Here is a 14,573-nt window from a genome sequence, read left to right on the forward strand (position 1 = left end):
ACTTCTAAAAACCGGATCCTAAGTTAGTTATTTAAAACTTCAAACTTTGATATAAACCGAGGAGGCCCACAGTCAATATGTGTCTAGTTAATGAACAGAGTCCATTACTTCCCAGAGTAAGAGGCCAGAAACAAAAACATAAAAAATGTCATGGAATCTAAAGAAGCTGAAAGAGAAGGGGCAGAGGAAAGGAGAAATCAGTGGAAAGTACATTAAATGGCAGAAATAAATAGAGTTCATAGCAAGGATAATAGAAACTTATTCTAAGAGCCAAGATGATTGGACTACACTATAACTCAATTATTTTCTAAATATCTTTGAGAATCCATAGCAGTGTCTTTCTTTCCAGAGGGAAGGGACTGGCAGGGAGTACACTCGCATACTAATAAGTTTTTCTTCCAAGGCTTAAATCAACATGGATAAACCACGTAAGTGCTGACCTCTGTGGTTATAGGTACTTTGGGAAACAGAGCAGCTGGTTCACTAGATGACCCAGCTGGTTGGGTTCTTTCGTGTCACCAGTAGGTAGTAACTATCAGCCAGAGACCATGTGGGTGTAGCTGGAGGAAAGTGGGCACAAGCAGTTTTTGAAGAAAAGTTGTTAGATAAACCCCAAACAATGGTTTAGAAAGTTGCTGTGTAAAAGGTGGAAAGAAGTAGACTGATGCCAGGAAACCACTATTTAGAACAAACAAACAAACAAAAATGAACATTGAAGGCAAAAGCGTCATAACATATGAGAAATGGTTCACTTTACTGGGTAGACTCAGTACTTACGAACTGGAATGTCTATTATAACATGGTCACAAGGTATATAAAGCAAAAAAAAAAAAAAAAGACAGAACTGTAAGTTGAAATGGACAGTGCTGGGGTTGGGGATTTAGCTCAGTGGTAGAGTGCTTGCCTAGCAAGTGCAAGGTCCTGGGTTCGGTCCTCAGCTCTGGGGAAAAAAAAAAAGAAATGGACAGTGCTATTGATATATTAGGGTATCTTAATTCACTTCTCCTATTATTGAATTGTGTCAAGCAGAAACAAACTTAGTAGATATCAACACACTTACTATCAAGATCATATTCTTAGAATACCACATCCATGAGCTGAAGAATTTATTTCTCTTCTTTCTTTCCTGTGCTGGGGATCAAACCAGGACCTTGTAGATGGCAGGCAAGTGCTCTACCACTGACCTACAGCCTGGTCCTGTATGTGCTCCTTGACAATACTATTATATACCTTGTTCTTGGATTATTATGATTCTAAAAATGTTATTGTCAAGTAGGAAATGTTACTGCTGAAATATGGTCTTGGGAAAATGTAGCAGCCAGTTTGAAGGTTTGCCTTCAATAAGTTTCTATTAGTAATACTGTAAGTGTTATATGAAGCAAGCATTACCAAGTTTATACCATTGGTTTTAGTAAACATACCACGATAGCTTTATCTTAACTTCCTGCTCCAGTAATTTTTGACAAAGTATGCGTATAAATCATATCCCTCTGTGTTTATTAAACTCAATAATATCAAACTCTTCATTGTAGCTGGCCTCAAATGTGATTCAAAAAGGATTGGCCTGGTGTATATATGTGTGGAATTTTGTTTTCATACACTTAGTGCAGTTTGAGTAAGTAACAATCTTATGGTATACAGTGGTATGACTATCACTTTACATAATCCCAACAGTGGATGGTGAAAATATTTGTTACTGTTTTCTCACCCCAGACTGAGAATTCATGACGCAGGTACTTGATGTAGGGTTTTTTTTTTTTGAGAAGAATTAATTATAATGAAAGGAGAAACTCACACATTTCAGTAACACTTGGGGCAAAGTGGTTTTTAGTTTTCAGAATTTGTTTCAAGTCTTTGGGAGTATGTTAACTTGTTAGGCAGGAGAAAACTTGATATGGGAAAATCAAAATTACATGGTGCAGTTGGCCTAATTGTGAAATTGAAACTCACTGAATGATTTCTCCAAATGTCTCACAAGGGGCATAGCACTTTTAAATTTGAACAACGCACGCCTCGTGCTATACAAGCGATAATTCCCATTTTACAAATGTAGGAAGCGAGAAACTGAAGTTAGACATCCCACACCAAGTCAAGTCGTGACAAGACAGTCTGCACAAAGACAGTGCCTTTTTGTTTTGTTTGCCAATGGCATTGGGATCTCAATTTTAAACAATGAAGTTTGTGGCTGTGGAGCATGTCTTGCTATGCTGATGGCAACACCACTTTTGACAGGCAAGTTTAAGATCAAATCTCTTCTTTATTTTCCAAGGCTCCTAGTCAGACTTTTATGTCTCATGACTCATACACCACATTCATACCACACTCGGTTTCCTCATTCTTGTACCTTCTGTGTGGATACAGTCTGAAGCAACCCCCATGGATGACAGTCACTCTAGCCTTGTCAAGGGTGAGTGCTATCTGGGAGAAGGCCTTTCCCAGTCCCCTGTTTTGAACGTCCACCATACATTTTTCTAAACGTCCTCTTAACAGATCCCGAATTTGAGACAGCGGAAGAAGGGGCAATAAGAAGCCACAGTAAAGAATCAGCAGCGGACGGGCTTGGTTTGATTCCAGCTTTCCCACTGCTCACTGCTTATCTTAGTCCCAGTCTCTTGCTCTGTGAGGTGGTGATTAAGGCACCTACAGCTCGGGTGTGGGGCATTCCGCCGAGCCAATGTTCATCACCGCCTAACAGAACACAGGCTTTGGAGTTCTGGAAATCAGGTCCCACCTCCTCCATCCTCCGTGGTGCCCTCTGAGCTTCCTAGAACGACACTCTAGGGGGGCTGCCACTGCGTGTTCCCAAGTTAAGTCTTTGGCTACGCGTCAGTGACTGGGGCCCGGAATGTGTTTCCCATATGTGCAGGCAACTGGAGCCTATCCTTGAGCGGTTTGGCAGGGCTGTTCAGCAGGTGCCTAAGTCCTGAACATTCCTGAATCAGGAGGGGGCGGCTCTGGCTTCCAGAGAGCCCTACCCCGCGCCACAGCTGGCGCGAGGCAGACGCGGGCGCATCCACCAGCGCTCTGAATTGGCAGCGAATGGAAGTCGGGATGTGGGAACCCGGGGACCGGAGAAGTGCTTTTCCAGGACGGCGGCCGCGGGAACCGGTGCCCGGGGACAGCGGGAGGGCCGGTCGGGCCCGCGGGCCGCGCGGCCAGGTGCAGCCGCAGGGCGCGTCCCCGTGCGCCCCTTCCCCCTCCCGCCGACTTCCTGGTTCGCCGAAGGTGGCCGAGCCGCCGCCGCCGCCGCCGCCGCCGCCGCCGCCGCCGCCGTAGCCGCCGGCCGGGTCGCGGGAACCGGGAGGCGGGGGGCGGGGGCGGGGGCGGCGTCGCCACCGCGGTGCTGTCCCCGCGAGGCCGCGGAGGGCGCCGTGGGCCGGCCGCCGCTCTCAGCAGCGCGTCCCAGGCGGCGTGCGGGCGTGCGGGCGCGGGGCGACGGCGGCCCCGCAGCGACATGTGACCATGGACCGCAGGACCAGGTGAGCGCCGCCGGGGCCCGGCCTCCCCGGCCCCCGGGGTGCGGCCTGGCCGCCCGGGACGGCTGGCTGCGCGGCGGTCGGCGCTAGGCCGCAAAGCCTGCCCGCCCCGCGACCCTGCTTCCCCGGGCCCGGTCGGCCGAGCGCCGGGGCTGGCGGGCGGGCGGACGAGCGGGCGAGCCGGCGGGCGGACGAGCGGGCGAGCGGTTGTTATGAAAACCGCTCCCCCGGCGTTCAGGGTCGCCGGTGCCCCCGGGTGGGTGGTTTCCCAGGGTGGCCCCGGGATGCTTTCTGATGCTTTCCCTTTATATGAAATGAAAGCGGCGTCTGGTTATACAGCCGCCCTGTGTGAGCTGCTTGCAGAGTGGTAGATGCCCCAAGGTGGCTCTTCATCATTGGCCATTTTACTTCTGGGGAGTAGGTAGAAAGCCATTTGAATAACGGTGGTGGCTGGGCTTCGAGGTGTCTTGGAGATGGGTGATGGCTGTTTTCCTTCTGAAACTTTACTTTGGGAAGAAATCCCGTCTTTTACCGCCCCCTCCCTCCCTCCCCTTCTGTTCTACCTCAGTCTGGATGTATTTGTTATGCCACCGAGAAAGGCCCCTTGGATTGTAGAGAAGTATAACTGAGTCAGTATTTAGCTTTTCTACCTAAGACTAATTTTAAACAGCTTATGGAAATAGAAGCCTTATGCAGTTTTAGAATATTTCCTTGAGTGTTTGACACCATGGAGGGCAGGTTGAGTTAAAAAAAAAAAGCATACTCTTTGGACAATTAATTGTATTATGAGGGGATTAAAAAAAAAGTTCACCAGAGCCCATTTTATGCCCATGAAACAAATTAATAGTGGGTGGAATGAGGAAGTGTTTATTTAACTTAAGTGTAAGTTAATTTATATGGCCTCTGGTTCTAAATGGGTGTCATATATATATATATATATACATACATATATATATATATATACATACATATATATATACACACACATATATATAAAATCAATGTTTATTTAGAAGTGAGGAATAGCATTGATATCTTAAGAAAGTATATGTTAAAAAAGCCAATATACAAAGGCACTAGTCATAGCAGAAGTAATTGAAATATATGTCATCACTTTTTTGCATTGTGATGTTTTTACCTTTAACAACTACCCCCCATCCCCCACCCCATCATGACCAAACCCAAGGCTTCAGGCACTCTAGGGCAGATACTGTGTACTGGTGAGCTACATCCCCAGACTTAACCTTACACTGTCTCATGGAAAGAGAAATTACAAGAGCAAATTTTTGTTTGCTTTAAGTATCCCAGTAGATTTCAGTCCACTTTTTGAAATTTAATAAATAGGTTAAATGTGTAAGAAATTAGGGTGAAAAAAAAACAAAGTAACTTCTAAAGGAAGTGAAGTAAACTTTCTATTCTTGGTCAAAGATTTAACAAGGAGGAAAATGTCCAAGTTCATTAAAGAAAATGGTATAAAGAAAATAATTTTTGTTAAGATTTGTTAGCTTGGAGTGTGTGAACAGCTTCCTACTTTGAACATGCTTAAGTAAATAACATCTCAGGAAAAGCATTGCAAAACATCCTATCCATGGTGCTTTTTTCTGTGATAGTCTCTAGAACATGGCAGGTGGAATCAGGATTTCATCCTTTATACTCAGGGCAGGTGCTTTGGAGAAAGCCTGAGAGCCTCTGTTAGCATTGTGGCAGTGTGAGAAGACACTTAGAGATGCACTGGCTTTCCAGTTTTGAGTCAATAAGATGAAAACTACTACTCTCTAACGAACTTTCACATTATTCTTTTGATATCTAATCCTTACGGTTACTCTGTGAAGTAGACGGTGCATTATAGGAGAGGAAGTAATCTCAGAGGTGAATGAAATACTTTGCCCTCAGATTCAGAGCTCCAAAGTCTGAACTTCAACCCTTATCAAACTGATAAAACATTATCATTTATATTTCTGCTACACAGTCATGTAGCCTCATCAAATCCACTGAGGCAGGAAAAGGACTAGATTTAGAATTCAGTAAATTACAGAGGATGGAGCTCTTCCTTAGCGTGAACAGACTCTGGGTTCGAGCCTTAGTACCACAAAAGTCCACGTGTACAGAGACATGCTTGTATAGAAGTTTTATAGGTAATGCTTGTTTGCTGTGCAAAGTAAATATAACAAGATTCTCTTTATTTTAGGGAAAATCCAGAAAGAACTTTTGACTTGGTATTGAAAGTGAAGTGTCATGCCTCTGAAAATGAAGGTATGTGTGTTCTTTTACTTCCTAATGTAATCGAGTATGTCAAAACAAGTGTTAATACTGTGTTCTGCTGGAGCATGATTCTGTCAGGAACCTGATAGTACCAGGTGTCTGTTCCAGGATCTCAAATTGCTAGTAATAAAATAGATGCGAGGTCTTTGCTCTGAGCTTGTAGGAATCAGGGTTGTTATCTGTGCAGCTTGGATTTCAACTTACAGCTCAGTTTTGCTCCCTGTTGACAAAACTGCCCTTGTTCATAGTAAGAAGGCATGCCTTTTCATTTTCTTTCATCTGTGTTGGAAAAGTCAGCTCCTTAAAAAAAAAAAATACTGTAAATTCTCCTGCTGGTACTAACGGGGCCTTCCCCAGTCCCTTCTGATGTTTCTGGAATGCACTGTGTAGGCTGAGTCGCTCCTTCTGTTGGATTTATTCCAGTTGCACAGAACTTGGGGAAGTAAACGTGTGTGACATAACTTGGAAGGTTTTGGTTGTGGGTTCTATACAGTTTTCCAGAAAAACAAATACTTACTCTTTAAAGTATTGTGACTTTTGTCCATTTTTTTTTAATCACCTTTCTATATTATGTGTGTATTTGGGAGCAGAGTATCAGTCAAAGGCGAAGGAACATCTCTTTTTGCTTATTTTATGCATGCTATATCTTCACGCATGTTTTTAGTACGTGGCTCATTAGCAGTATACTTAGCCCCTAGATGGCAAGGCCATTAAGTGTGGGGTTTTGTGGAGACCAGTTGGCCATCCTGAAGCCTGGGTTGGGAAGTCTCTGACACTCTTAGTCCTAAGATTAGTCAGCAATTACATACTCTTAAGTCATTTGGCGCTGCACACCTTAAAATAGAGGCGTCCAGCCCAGCTGTGGTGAAATAGGCATGGCTAATTTTAGGTAGGAAATCACACACATTCTTGGCTCCAGAGCTTCTGTGTGCTTCGTTTCTGGTCTGCTGGAAGTACAGCTCTGATCAAGTTTGCCAGTTAGCAAGAAGAAATCCCAAGGTTCTAAGTAACCTCTTCCCATTAGAGAAATCATCGTCGTCGTTGTCCTCTGTGTGGTAGAGTTTGTTCATTTGTGTACTCCCCAGGGATGTCCATATCCTCTGTGCAGCTTGGGCATGTTATGCTGAACACACACACACACACACACACACACACGAACATTAGTGTTTCAGACTCCACTTATATCGATAGTATATTTATGGTATGCGTTAACCTTAAAAGAGCCACCACACTGTTAACCTAAGGTTAACCTAAGGTGCGTGAAGTGGTGCTCATCTGATGTGTTATACAACAGGATACATTCTTTTGGGAAGCATGGGAGCTTTTTCATTTTAAACGAGTGTTCCTCAGGTCGCAAAGCCATTTTATAAAAGTATAAAAGTACTTCATGGAACAACTGGTCTGTGCACGTGTTAATCTGTGACATTCATGTAAGGGCTCTGTGGTTTGGTCCTTGCTTCCCCGCTTTGCCCCTCTGCTTTCTGTGACTGGTTAGTCCAGTGACCAGCTGTTACTAGCTTTTATTGCCATCTCACCTTGCTGCGGCTGTAAAATCAAACTGCTCTCCAGAGATATCTTCACTTGTGTTTTAGCACTTTAGTCTGGCAAAGTTGGAAATACCATAAGTGGACAAGATAAACAATTCTGGCTTCTCTTCAAGCTGGTCAGTCCATTCTTTGTGTATGTGATGCATGTGCATATTTGTGTGTGTGTGTGTGTGTGTGTGTGTGTGTGTGTGTGTGTGTGTGTGTGTGCGCGCACGCGCGCGTCTGTGTTCCTATGTGTGAGTGCCGGTACACCCATGCCATGGTGTCTATGTAGAGGTCAGATGAGAATTTCAAGTGTTGGCCATTACCTTCTACCTTGTTTGAGACAGGGTTTCTTTGTTGTTCACAGCTACTGTGCAAACCAGGCTAGCTGGACCTTGAGTTCTGGGGACTTCCCTGTTTCCCTCCTATCTCCCCTTGGTGCTGGGATTACATACGTGTACTACTTCACTGAATTTGGGTCCTGGGGATCCGAACTTAGGTCTTAACATTTGTGAAGCATGCACTTTACCCACTGAACCATCTCCCTGGCTCAGAGAATTGTCAACACATCAAGGTTTTCTTTTGTGCCCCCCACCAATTTGGACAGTGTTGGGGATTGAACTTAGTACCACGTGTTCAGTCTATGAAAGTCTGAACCACTGAGCTGGAGGGTCAGCTTTAGAGTGTCCCCTCTCGCTTACTGCCTGGCACCAAACTCTAAAGAATTAATTTTTTTTTTCCCTCACTACTGCAGCTCAGGCCGCCTCAGACTTGTGGTCTTCATACTTTAGCTTCTAGAGTGCTGGGATTGGGGTGTGCCACTCCATCTGGCTTAAATTCAACCACATCAAAAACATTACATTTTCTTCCTTCAGTGATGCTTTAAATCATTTAAACATGATGAATAATTTAAGTCCCATGTAGTTATAAACTTTTGTGCCTAAGAAGTCTTAGTTCCTACAACTGAACTCTAAAAGTAAAATTTTATGCCAAATTGCTTGATGTTTCTATAACATCTTATTAATTACCTCTTTCATTGCTAAATATTAAAAGGAAACTATGTGGAAGTTCTTTGAAAAGTATTAGAGTATTTCTTTGTAACTGTCAATTTGTTTGTTTTAACAAGATTGGGTTGGATTTTGGCTTGTCTGGGGTATGTTCCTGTCACTGTGATAGACTCTGGGTTGGATTTTGGCTTGTCTGGGGTCTGTTCTATCACTCTGATAGACTCTGGGTTGGATTTTGGCTTGTCTGGGGTATGTTCCTGTTACTGTGATAGACTCTGGGTTGGATTTTGGCTTGTCTGGGGTCTGTTCTATCTCTGTGATGGACTTGGAGAGCAAGCCCTGTAAATTAGGATGCTTTTACAAATGTAAAACTGGCCCTAAGACTGAAAGGACACTTGAGAGTCCTTGTAAGAGGAATGCCGTTGGGTGAGTCATCAGCTCTTATTATGAAATTACAGATCCTGTCATTCAAAGGCTTAGATATCTTGTGGTTTCAAGATGGCTATCTCTAGACCTTGGAAGCCTGCTTTCTTGAATATGACTGCAGGTGCAGGAGGAGAAGCCTTGGCTTTTCATGACTTTCTTTAGAGCCAGAAATTTTCTCAGAAAATGTCTTCTTGAGCCTCAGTGTCTAGAGTTGCCGTGGGTATGACCATTGCTTAGGAGGACATCATTGACCCTGTCGAGATAGAGGGCTATCGTGGGGGTATTGTGATTGGCCTAATAATAATTGCAAAGAGTAGATATTAGGAGATTAGTTGAAGTATTCTTTGTAAAGGGTTGTTCAGAGCATCACTTTATTCTTTTGATGGCTTATTTTATCATATAGAAAATGTGTCTTTAATCTTCATGTTAAAATATTTGACTTGATTCTCACTCTTTTCATAGAGAACTTAAAATCTTTCATAAGTATCATATGTATTGTCAGAAATAAGATTAAAAATGGATTTCTCTTTGTGTGAGTGTATAGGTGTGTATTTGGGTGCCTATAGAGGCTAGAAGAGGCTGATTTTTTTCCCCTGCAGCTGGAATAATGACTGTCAGTCACCTGACCTGGCTGCTGGGAACTGAACTTGAATCCTGAAAGAGCAGCAAGAGCTTTTAGTTACTGACCCATCTCACCAGCCCCCAGAAATAAGTTATTAACTGTTTTAGTTCATTTGGAAATGAATTAGTTGGTGAACTAGAGCTTGACGTAGCAGATATTCATCTAGTCTTTTGCTGTCTGGACTTGTTTCAAGGCATTTCATTAATATTTCTGAACATAACACATTTTTAAAAAATGTATTTAACTTATTTATTTTATGTGTATTGGTCAGATTCCCTGGAACTGGAGTTATAGACAATTGTGTGCTGCCATGTGGGTGCTGGGAATTGAACCCAGGTCCTCTGGAAGAGTAGCCAGTGTGAGCCATCTCTCCAGCCCCCCATAACACATTTTAGAATACTGAAAAATAAGTTTTGTTTGGAGTCCCCTACAGATATGAAGCTTGCTGTAAGAGAGACTGGTGATGTTTCTCTCTTCTGTCCCATTTGTTAATAGAATTGTTTCTGGTGATGTCTTCATGTTGGCTCTGGCCTCTGTTTTAAAGGAGATTTTCCTGGCAAGACAATCTTCCAGGAGCTTGTATTCCAGTTTTCCAGAGCACAGTGCCACAATTTAGATGCTAATGTTGTTCTTGGTGGCTCTCCAGCTCATTGCCTTCGCCACTCTTCTGCTCGCCCACACTCCACAGAGGTACAGACGGCAGAGATGGCCTTGTCTCAGTTCTAATAACAAAACTCACAGGACTCTGTTGCACCACTTTCTCCAAAGAAATTGGACACTTCAAGGAAACGAAAACTAACTTCCTTAGTAAAAGATGCCTTCTCTAAGGGTTTCTTTTTTGGGCGGTGGCTTTGGGACTCTGCTCTCTCTGTTTTCTTTGTTTTTCCCTGTTGCTAACTGATGGTAAGAAGTAGCTGCAGCAGCAGCAGCTGATATTTATGTAGTATTTACTTGGAGCCAAGCACAAGTCTGGGGGTTTAAAAAATGTATTAGGTTCTTCAGTCTCACAAAAATCTTACGAAGTGCTGCTCTCATGAAGGGACCTCATGAATGAAGAAATTAAGAAATTTGTTTAAAGTAGTATCCCCGTCGTCTAAGGTTAATCTCCTCTGTCTTACCTCCTGTTGCATAGTGCCACATGGAAGCTCATCGTTACCTGCTTTATAACACAAGGGCATAGAGCATTAGTGGTATGTGTGGCAGGTCATTTTAAACAGGAATACAGTGTGTTTTCTGAAATTAATAAATTCATTGTAATTCCTCTGAAAACAGCACTAAGCTTTCCCTTGTATAACTCTGTTCCTCCTCTTCATTTCCAAGGCTTATGTCTCCATATTAAATGACTCTTTGATCTAACACTTCTAGTTATTAGCAGTTCAAACACACCTTTGGCAAACCTTGTTTACTTTGTTCCCATATCATTATCTGATTATTTCTCTTAGGATCAAGTCCCTTTGTTATAATTTTTTTTTCTTTGATGAGAGTATCCAACTTGGTATTGAATTATCTATTTTTTAAAATTATCTATGTTTTAAATCTCAACTCATGTTAACAGTTGAAAGCATTCATTTTCTTAAATCAGAACCTGAAGTCAAATAATTTATAGTCCCCTCCATACCCTGTATAAGAAGACATTTATTAACCTGCATTTGATTAGTTTTTCTCGATAGTGTGATGATGTAGTTTGCTGAATACAGCATTTCGGCACTTTCTGTGTTCATAAGGAGTTTAATATAGTCATGTATAGTTACAAAGGTAGCTTGATTGTTTGTTTGCTATGCTTCTAGTAAATTCTTCATGAACCACATTAGTTATTTTCCTTAAAAGAGAGCTCACCACAGAATCTCACATCCTTAGTGAATTCAGAATGGAAAGGTATATAGATTGGACCTGTGGTGGCTATTGGACAAGCAGATGCTGCTACAGTTAATTCAGAGGGTTTCTTGTAGAAGTGATTTTAAATACAAACTGGCATGACAGTAGCAGGAACATTTATATAGTGGGTGTGGCAGTATATCCCGCAGAAAATTTAATGTGATTCTTTAGAGTCATATTCTTGGAATATGTCATTTTTCCCCAGTAACAAATAGTTAAGGGTATTCTTTTATATTTGTGTGAAGCATTATGGGTTCTTCCCAGCATTGCTGCCCATTAAAGTACAGATTAAGCAACACTGTTTTGCATGTTTTCCTTGTTACTTGGGTAGTGTTCAGTTGCATTTGATACTCCATGACCTGGTCTTATTAGCTACTTTAGTTTTTTTCATGGTTTTTGCTGCTACTGCAGTCTGAGGTGACTCCTTGTCTTTGAACTTGGATGGTTCCCACTGTGATGGGGTCCCAGGGCCTCTACTGCACTTGTATTCACAGTGCTGTCCTCTGTTGCTGCTGTGACCATTCTAAGCTGGCACAGTCAACAAGTTTGTCCAGTCTTTTGGTGTGTTCATTCAGTCCCTGGAATGTCTTTTCCTAGATTTTCAAGGTGGTGTGTCCTTAGAATACTTATGATGATAGTCTGTAATTGGAAGATTTTTCTTCGTTTTCATGGTGGTGTTTCCTATCTGTCTTGCAAATATGTGTGTTTAATTTGTGAACCAGAGGCAATACTTTACCTACTATGGAATGTAATTTTAACTATGTTCGTAGATATTATTGGCTATATTGCCATTTGGGGGCTACTTCAAGCAAGTGGCTTGGCTGTTTTAGGTAACAATGAGATCATCAATTCTAATGACTCCTTCCCCCATTGAAATGAGTTTTAGTGCTTAACATTCCAAAACTTTTCACAGCTGTAGTTCTTGGCTTTATAGTAAAGGAATGTTATGAATGCTCAGACAGTCTTGTTTGTTGACTGTTGTTTACTCAGTATACAAATGATTCCAGATAGTTTTGAGAAGTTAAGACACCGGGTGTTCCTGTGTTGGAAGGTTGAGTGATGTTTCAAGCAAAGTTAGAGTCTTAATTGTACATAAATTCAGGTTAAGTTGATTTATTTCAGGTAGCAAGTTGATTTTGTCTATAGAAGAATGTGTATTACTTCTTCTTTGTGTGATGGGACAGTCATTGGCCTAGTGGAGAAACTTGCCCACGTGGCCCTGAATCGAGCCCTGAGACGTAATATTGCTCAGCCATAAGTGCTTGACTAGCGTGTGTGAGGCTCTGGGTGACATTAGTGCTCAGGACAGTAGAGTGAATAGGAGAACGTGAAGCTTCCTAGAGAGGAAGTTGCTTTGCTGTCTGAACCGTTCTGAGCCACTCTCTCCCTGTGGGGTTGTAGGGCACCTGAAGCTACCTGCTGCCCAGGACAGTGTCAGTCCCAAGCACTTGGTTCTAAAATTACCTCTCTTCTCCCCTACTCTTCAAATAACACACCAAGTGGGTAGGTGTTATTGAAAGGTCTTATATGATTAAATTCACAGTGAGGTGTGAACAATTGATAGACAGCCCTCAAGGGACCATTTTAATTTTAAAGAAAGCCTTGTAAACTCAGGTTAATTAAAAAGATGCAGTCTGGAGCTGGGGATAGAGCTCAGTGGTGTGCAGTTGACTAGGATGTGCGATGCCATCGCAAACAATGAAATAAAATAAAATGAAAATAGATATGGTTTGCCAGAGGGAACATTCTAGTTTGGTCTTACTGTCTTTATTCCATCTCTACTACTACTCTGTAAGTTTTGAGTTAATGGCCTTAATAAATATGTAAGTATATTAGGATATTAGGAATATTTGTGCAGTAAATTCATTAAATTTTGTTACATATATAACATTCCCAGTTAATAAAATAAAGCTATAACATCATAGTAAAAGACCCTTAATTATGTTTTCATTTACCTGAGTAGACTTCAAGCTAGATGTTTTATAGAAATAGTGATAAAAAACAATATTTGGCATTTGTAATATGTCAGGAAATAAAACAAGTGTCTGTGTGTCCATATTGTTTTTACTATAATTATAGGAGGTAGAGACTGTATTCTTTCAGAAAGATAAAGAAATGGAGGCTGAGAAAGTTTAAACCATTTCCCCAACATGCACAGCTTCCAGAGGTAGGACTGGATTTGGACCTGTTCCTGTGATATGGAGCCTAAGCTCTTAATTGTCAGGCTTCTCTTAAACTAGTTCTTTAACACTAGAGAGATATTCTGCAGTGATGTTTATAAAGCCATACATTTCTGAAAATCCTTAATAAATTCTAGGCTTTGTCAGATTATATGATTATTATTATAATTATATTATTATTGTTATTTAATTGTAAAATGACACTTATCGTTGAGAGTGTGTGTGTGCACATGCATGCACGCACTGTGGCATGTGTGTGGCAGTCAGAGCACAACCTGCAAACACCTTTACTTGTTGAACCATCCCACTGTCCCAGAGTTATGTTATATTATGATTAGCAAGTTCATAGGAAGATGTGCCTAAACGCCACGCAAGTGGTTAGTCTTCTCATTCATTTCAATGAATAAGAAGCCACAGTTCCAAACCCAGGTTATGAGTCAGGCACGGATAAAAAGCAGATGGCATTGTTGAATGGGGTGTGTCACTTCCAAATTGTAGTATGCAGTCAAGGCTCTGATATGTAGCACTAACATGTGAAAGAGCCTGACTCCACTGTGTGTGAGTCTGAGGAGAGTAGAGCTGTGAGGTGATAGAGGGTGTGGTCATTAGACAAGTTGGATGTCAGGTGATCAGCTTTTCCTTAAATTACTTTGAGCTTTTCTTCATATTTAAACTCTTATGAATGATTCTGAGGAGATTGATTGCTTTTGGTATTAACATTTGCATCTAAAGGGAAAACTAAGGAATGGCCTCTGCTAAAGTAGTGCATCCTGCCTTGGTCAGGAGCTACCAGTTCTTACAGGCTGACTCAGTGTGTGCAGTGACTTTAACACTGAGGAAAGCACCGGGTGAGCTGTCTCTAACTTATTATTATTATTTTAGTCTATTTTTGTAACAGTGCTGGGGTTGAGCCCCACACTGAACCACATCTCCCGCCTCTGGGCTGGTAAAGGAATGGAAGCCCTGCTGGGGTTGAGGATTTAATAGTGGTGATCACTAAACTTGCTTCTTTAAAAACACATGGTTTTGGAGAATGAAGCTACAGAAGTGAAAAGCAATACAAACAGGAATCTGAATATTCTTTCGGTGTCTGTTTCACACTAGGTCACCAATGTCCTGAGTCTTGTCCATTGGATTTTTAGCTTTTGAGTCAAGAACCAGTCTCACTTGAGACTTGGGGATAGGTGTCGTGAATG

At 42.0% G+C, this 14,573-nt stretch overlaps 1 protein-coding gene across 4 annotated transcripts in view; it reads left to right on the plus strand.

Moving 5' to 3' along the window:
• The first annotated feature begins 3,367 nt into the window (after positions 1-3,367).
• The window catches only part of Dennd1b (DENN domain containing 1B), a 221,059-nt gene continuing 209,853 nt past the window's right edge, over positions 3,368-14,573 (plus strand). For 3 of the 4 annotated variants that reach the window (XM_052737092.1, XM_052737095.1, XM_052737093.1), the window contains exons 1-2: positions 3,374-3,479; positions 5,665-5,729. In XM_052737092.1, coding sequence (XP_052593052.1) covers positions 3,463-3,479; positions 5,665-5,729 — 82 coding nt within the window. In that variant the 5' untranslated portion in view covers positions 3,374-3,462. Of the gene's footprint in view, positions 3,480-5,664; positions 5,730-14,573 lie in introns of all 4 variants that reach the window. The other variant, XM_052737096.1, reaches the window with a different exon arrangement.

The sequence above is a fragment of the Peromyscus californicus genome, unplaced genomic scaffold (assembly GCF_007827085.1).
Source record: "Peromyscus californicus insignis strain IS unplaced genomic scaffold, ASM782708v3 Scaffold_14__1_contigs__length_90479793_seg_2, whole genome shotgun sequence".
Taxonomy (NCBI): Eukaryota; Metazoa; Chordata; class Mammalia; order Rodentia; family Cricetidae; genus Peromyscus; species Peromyscus californicus.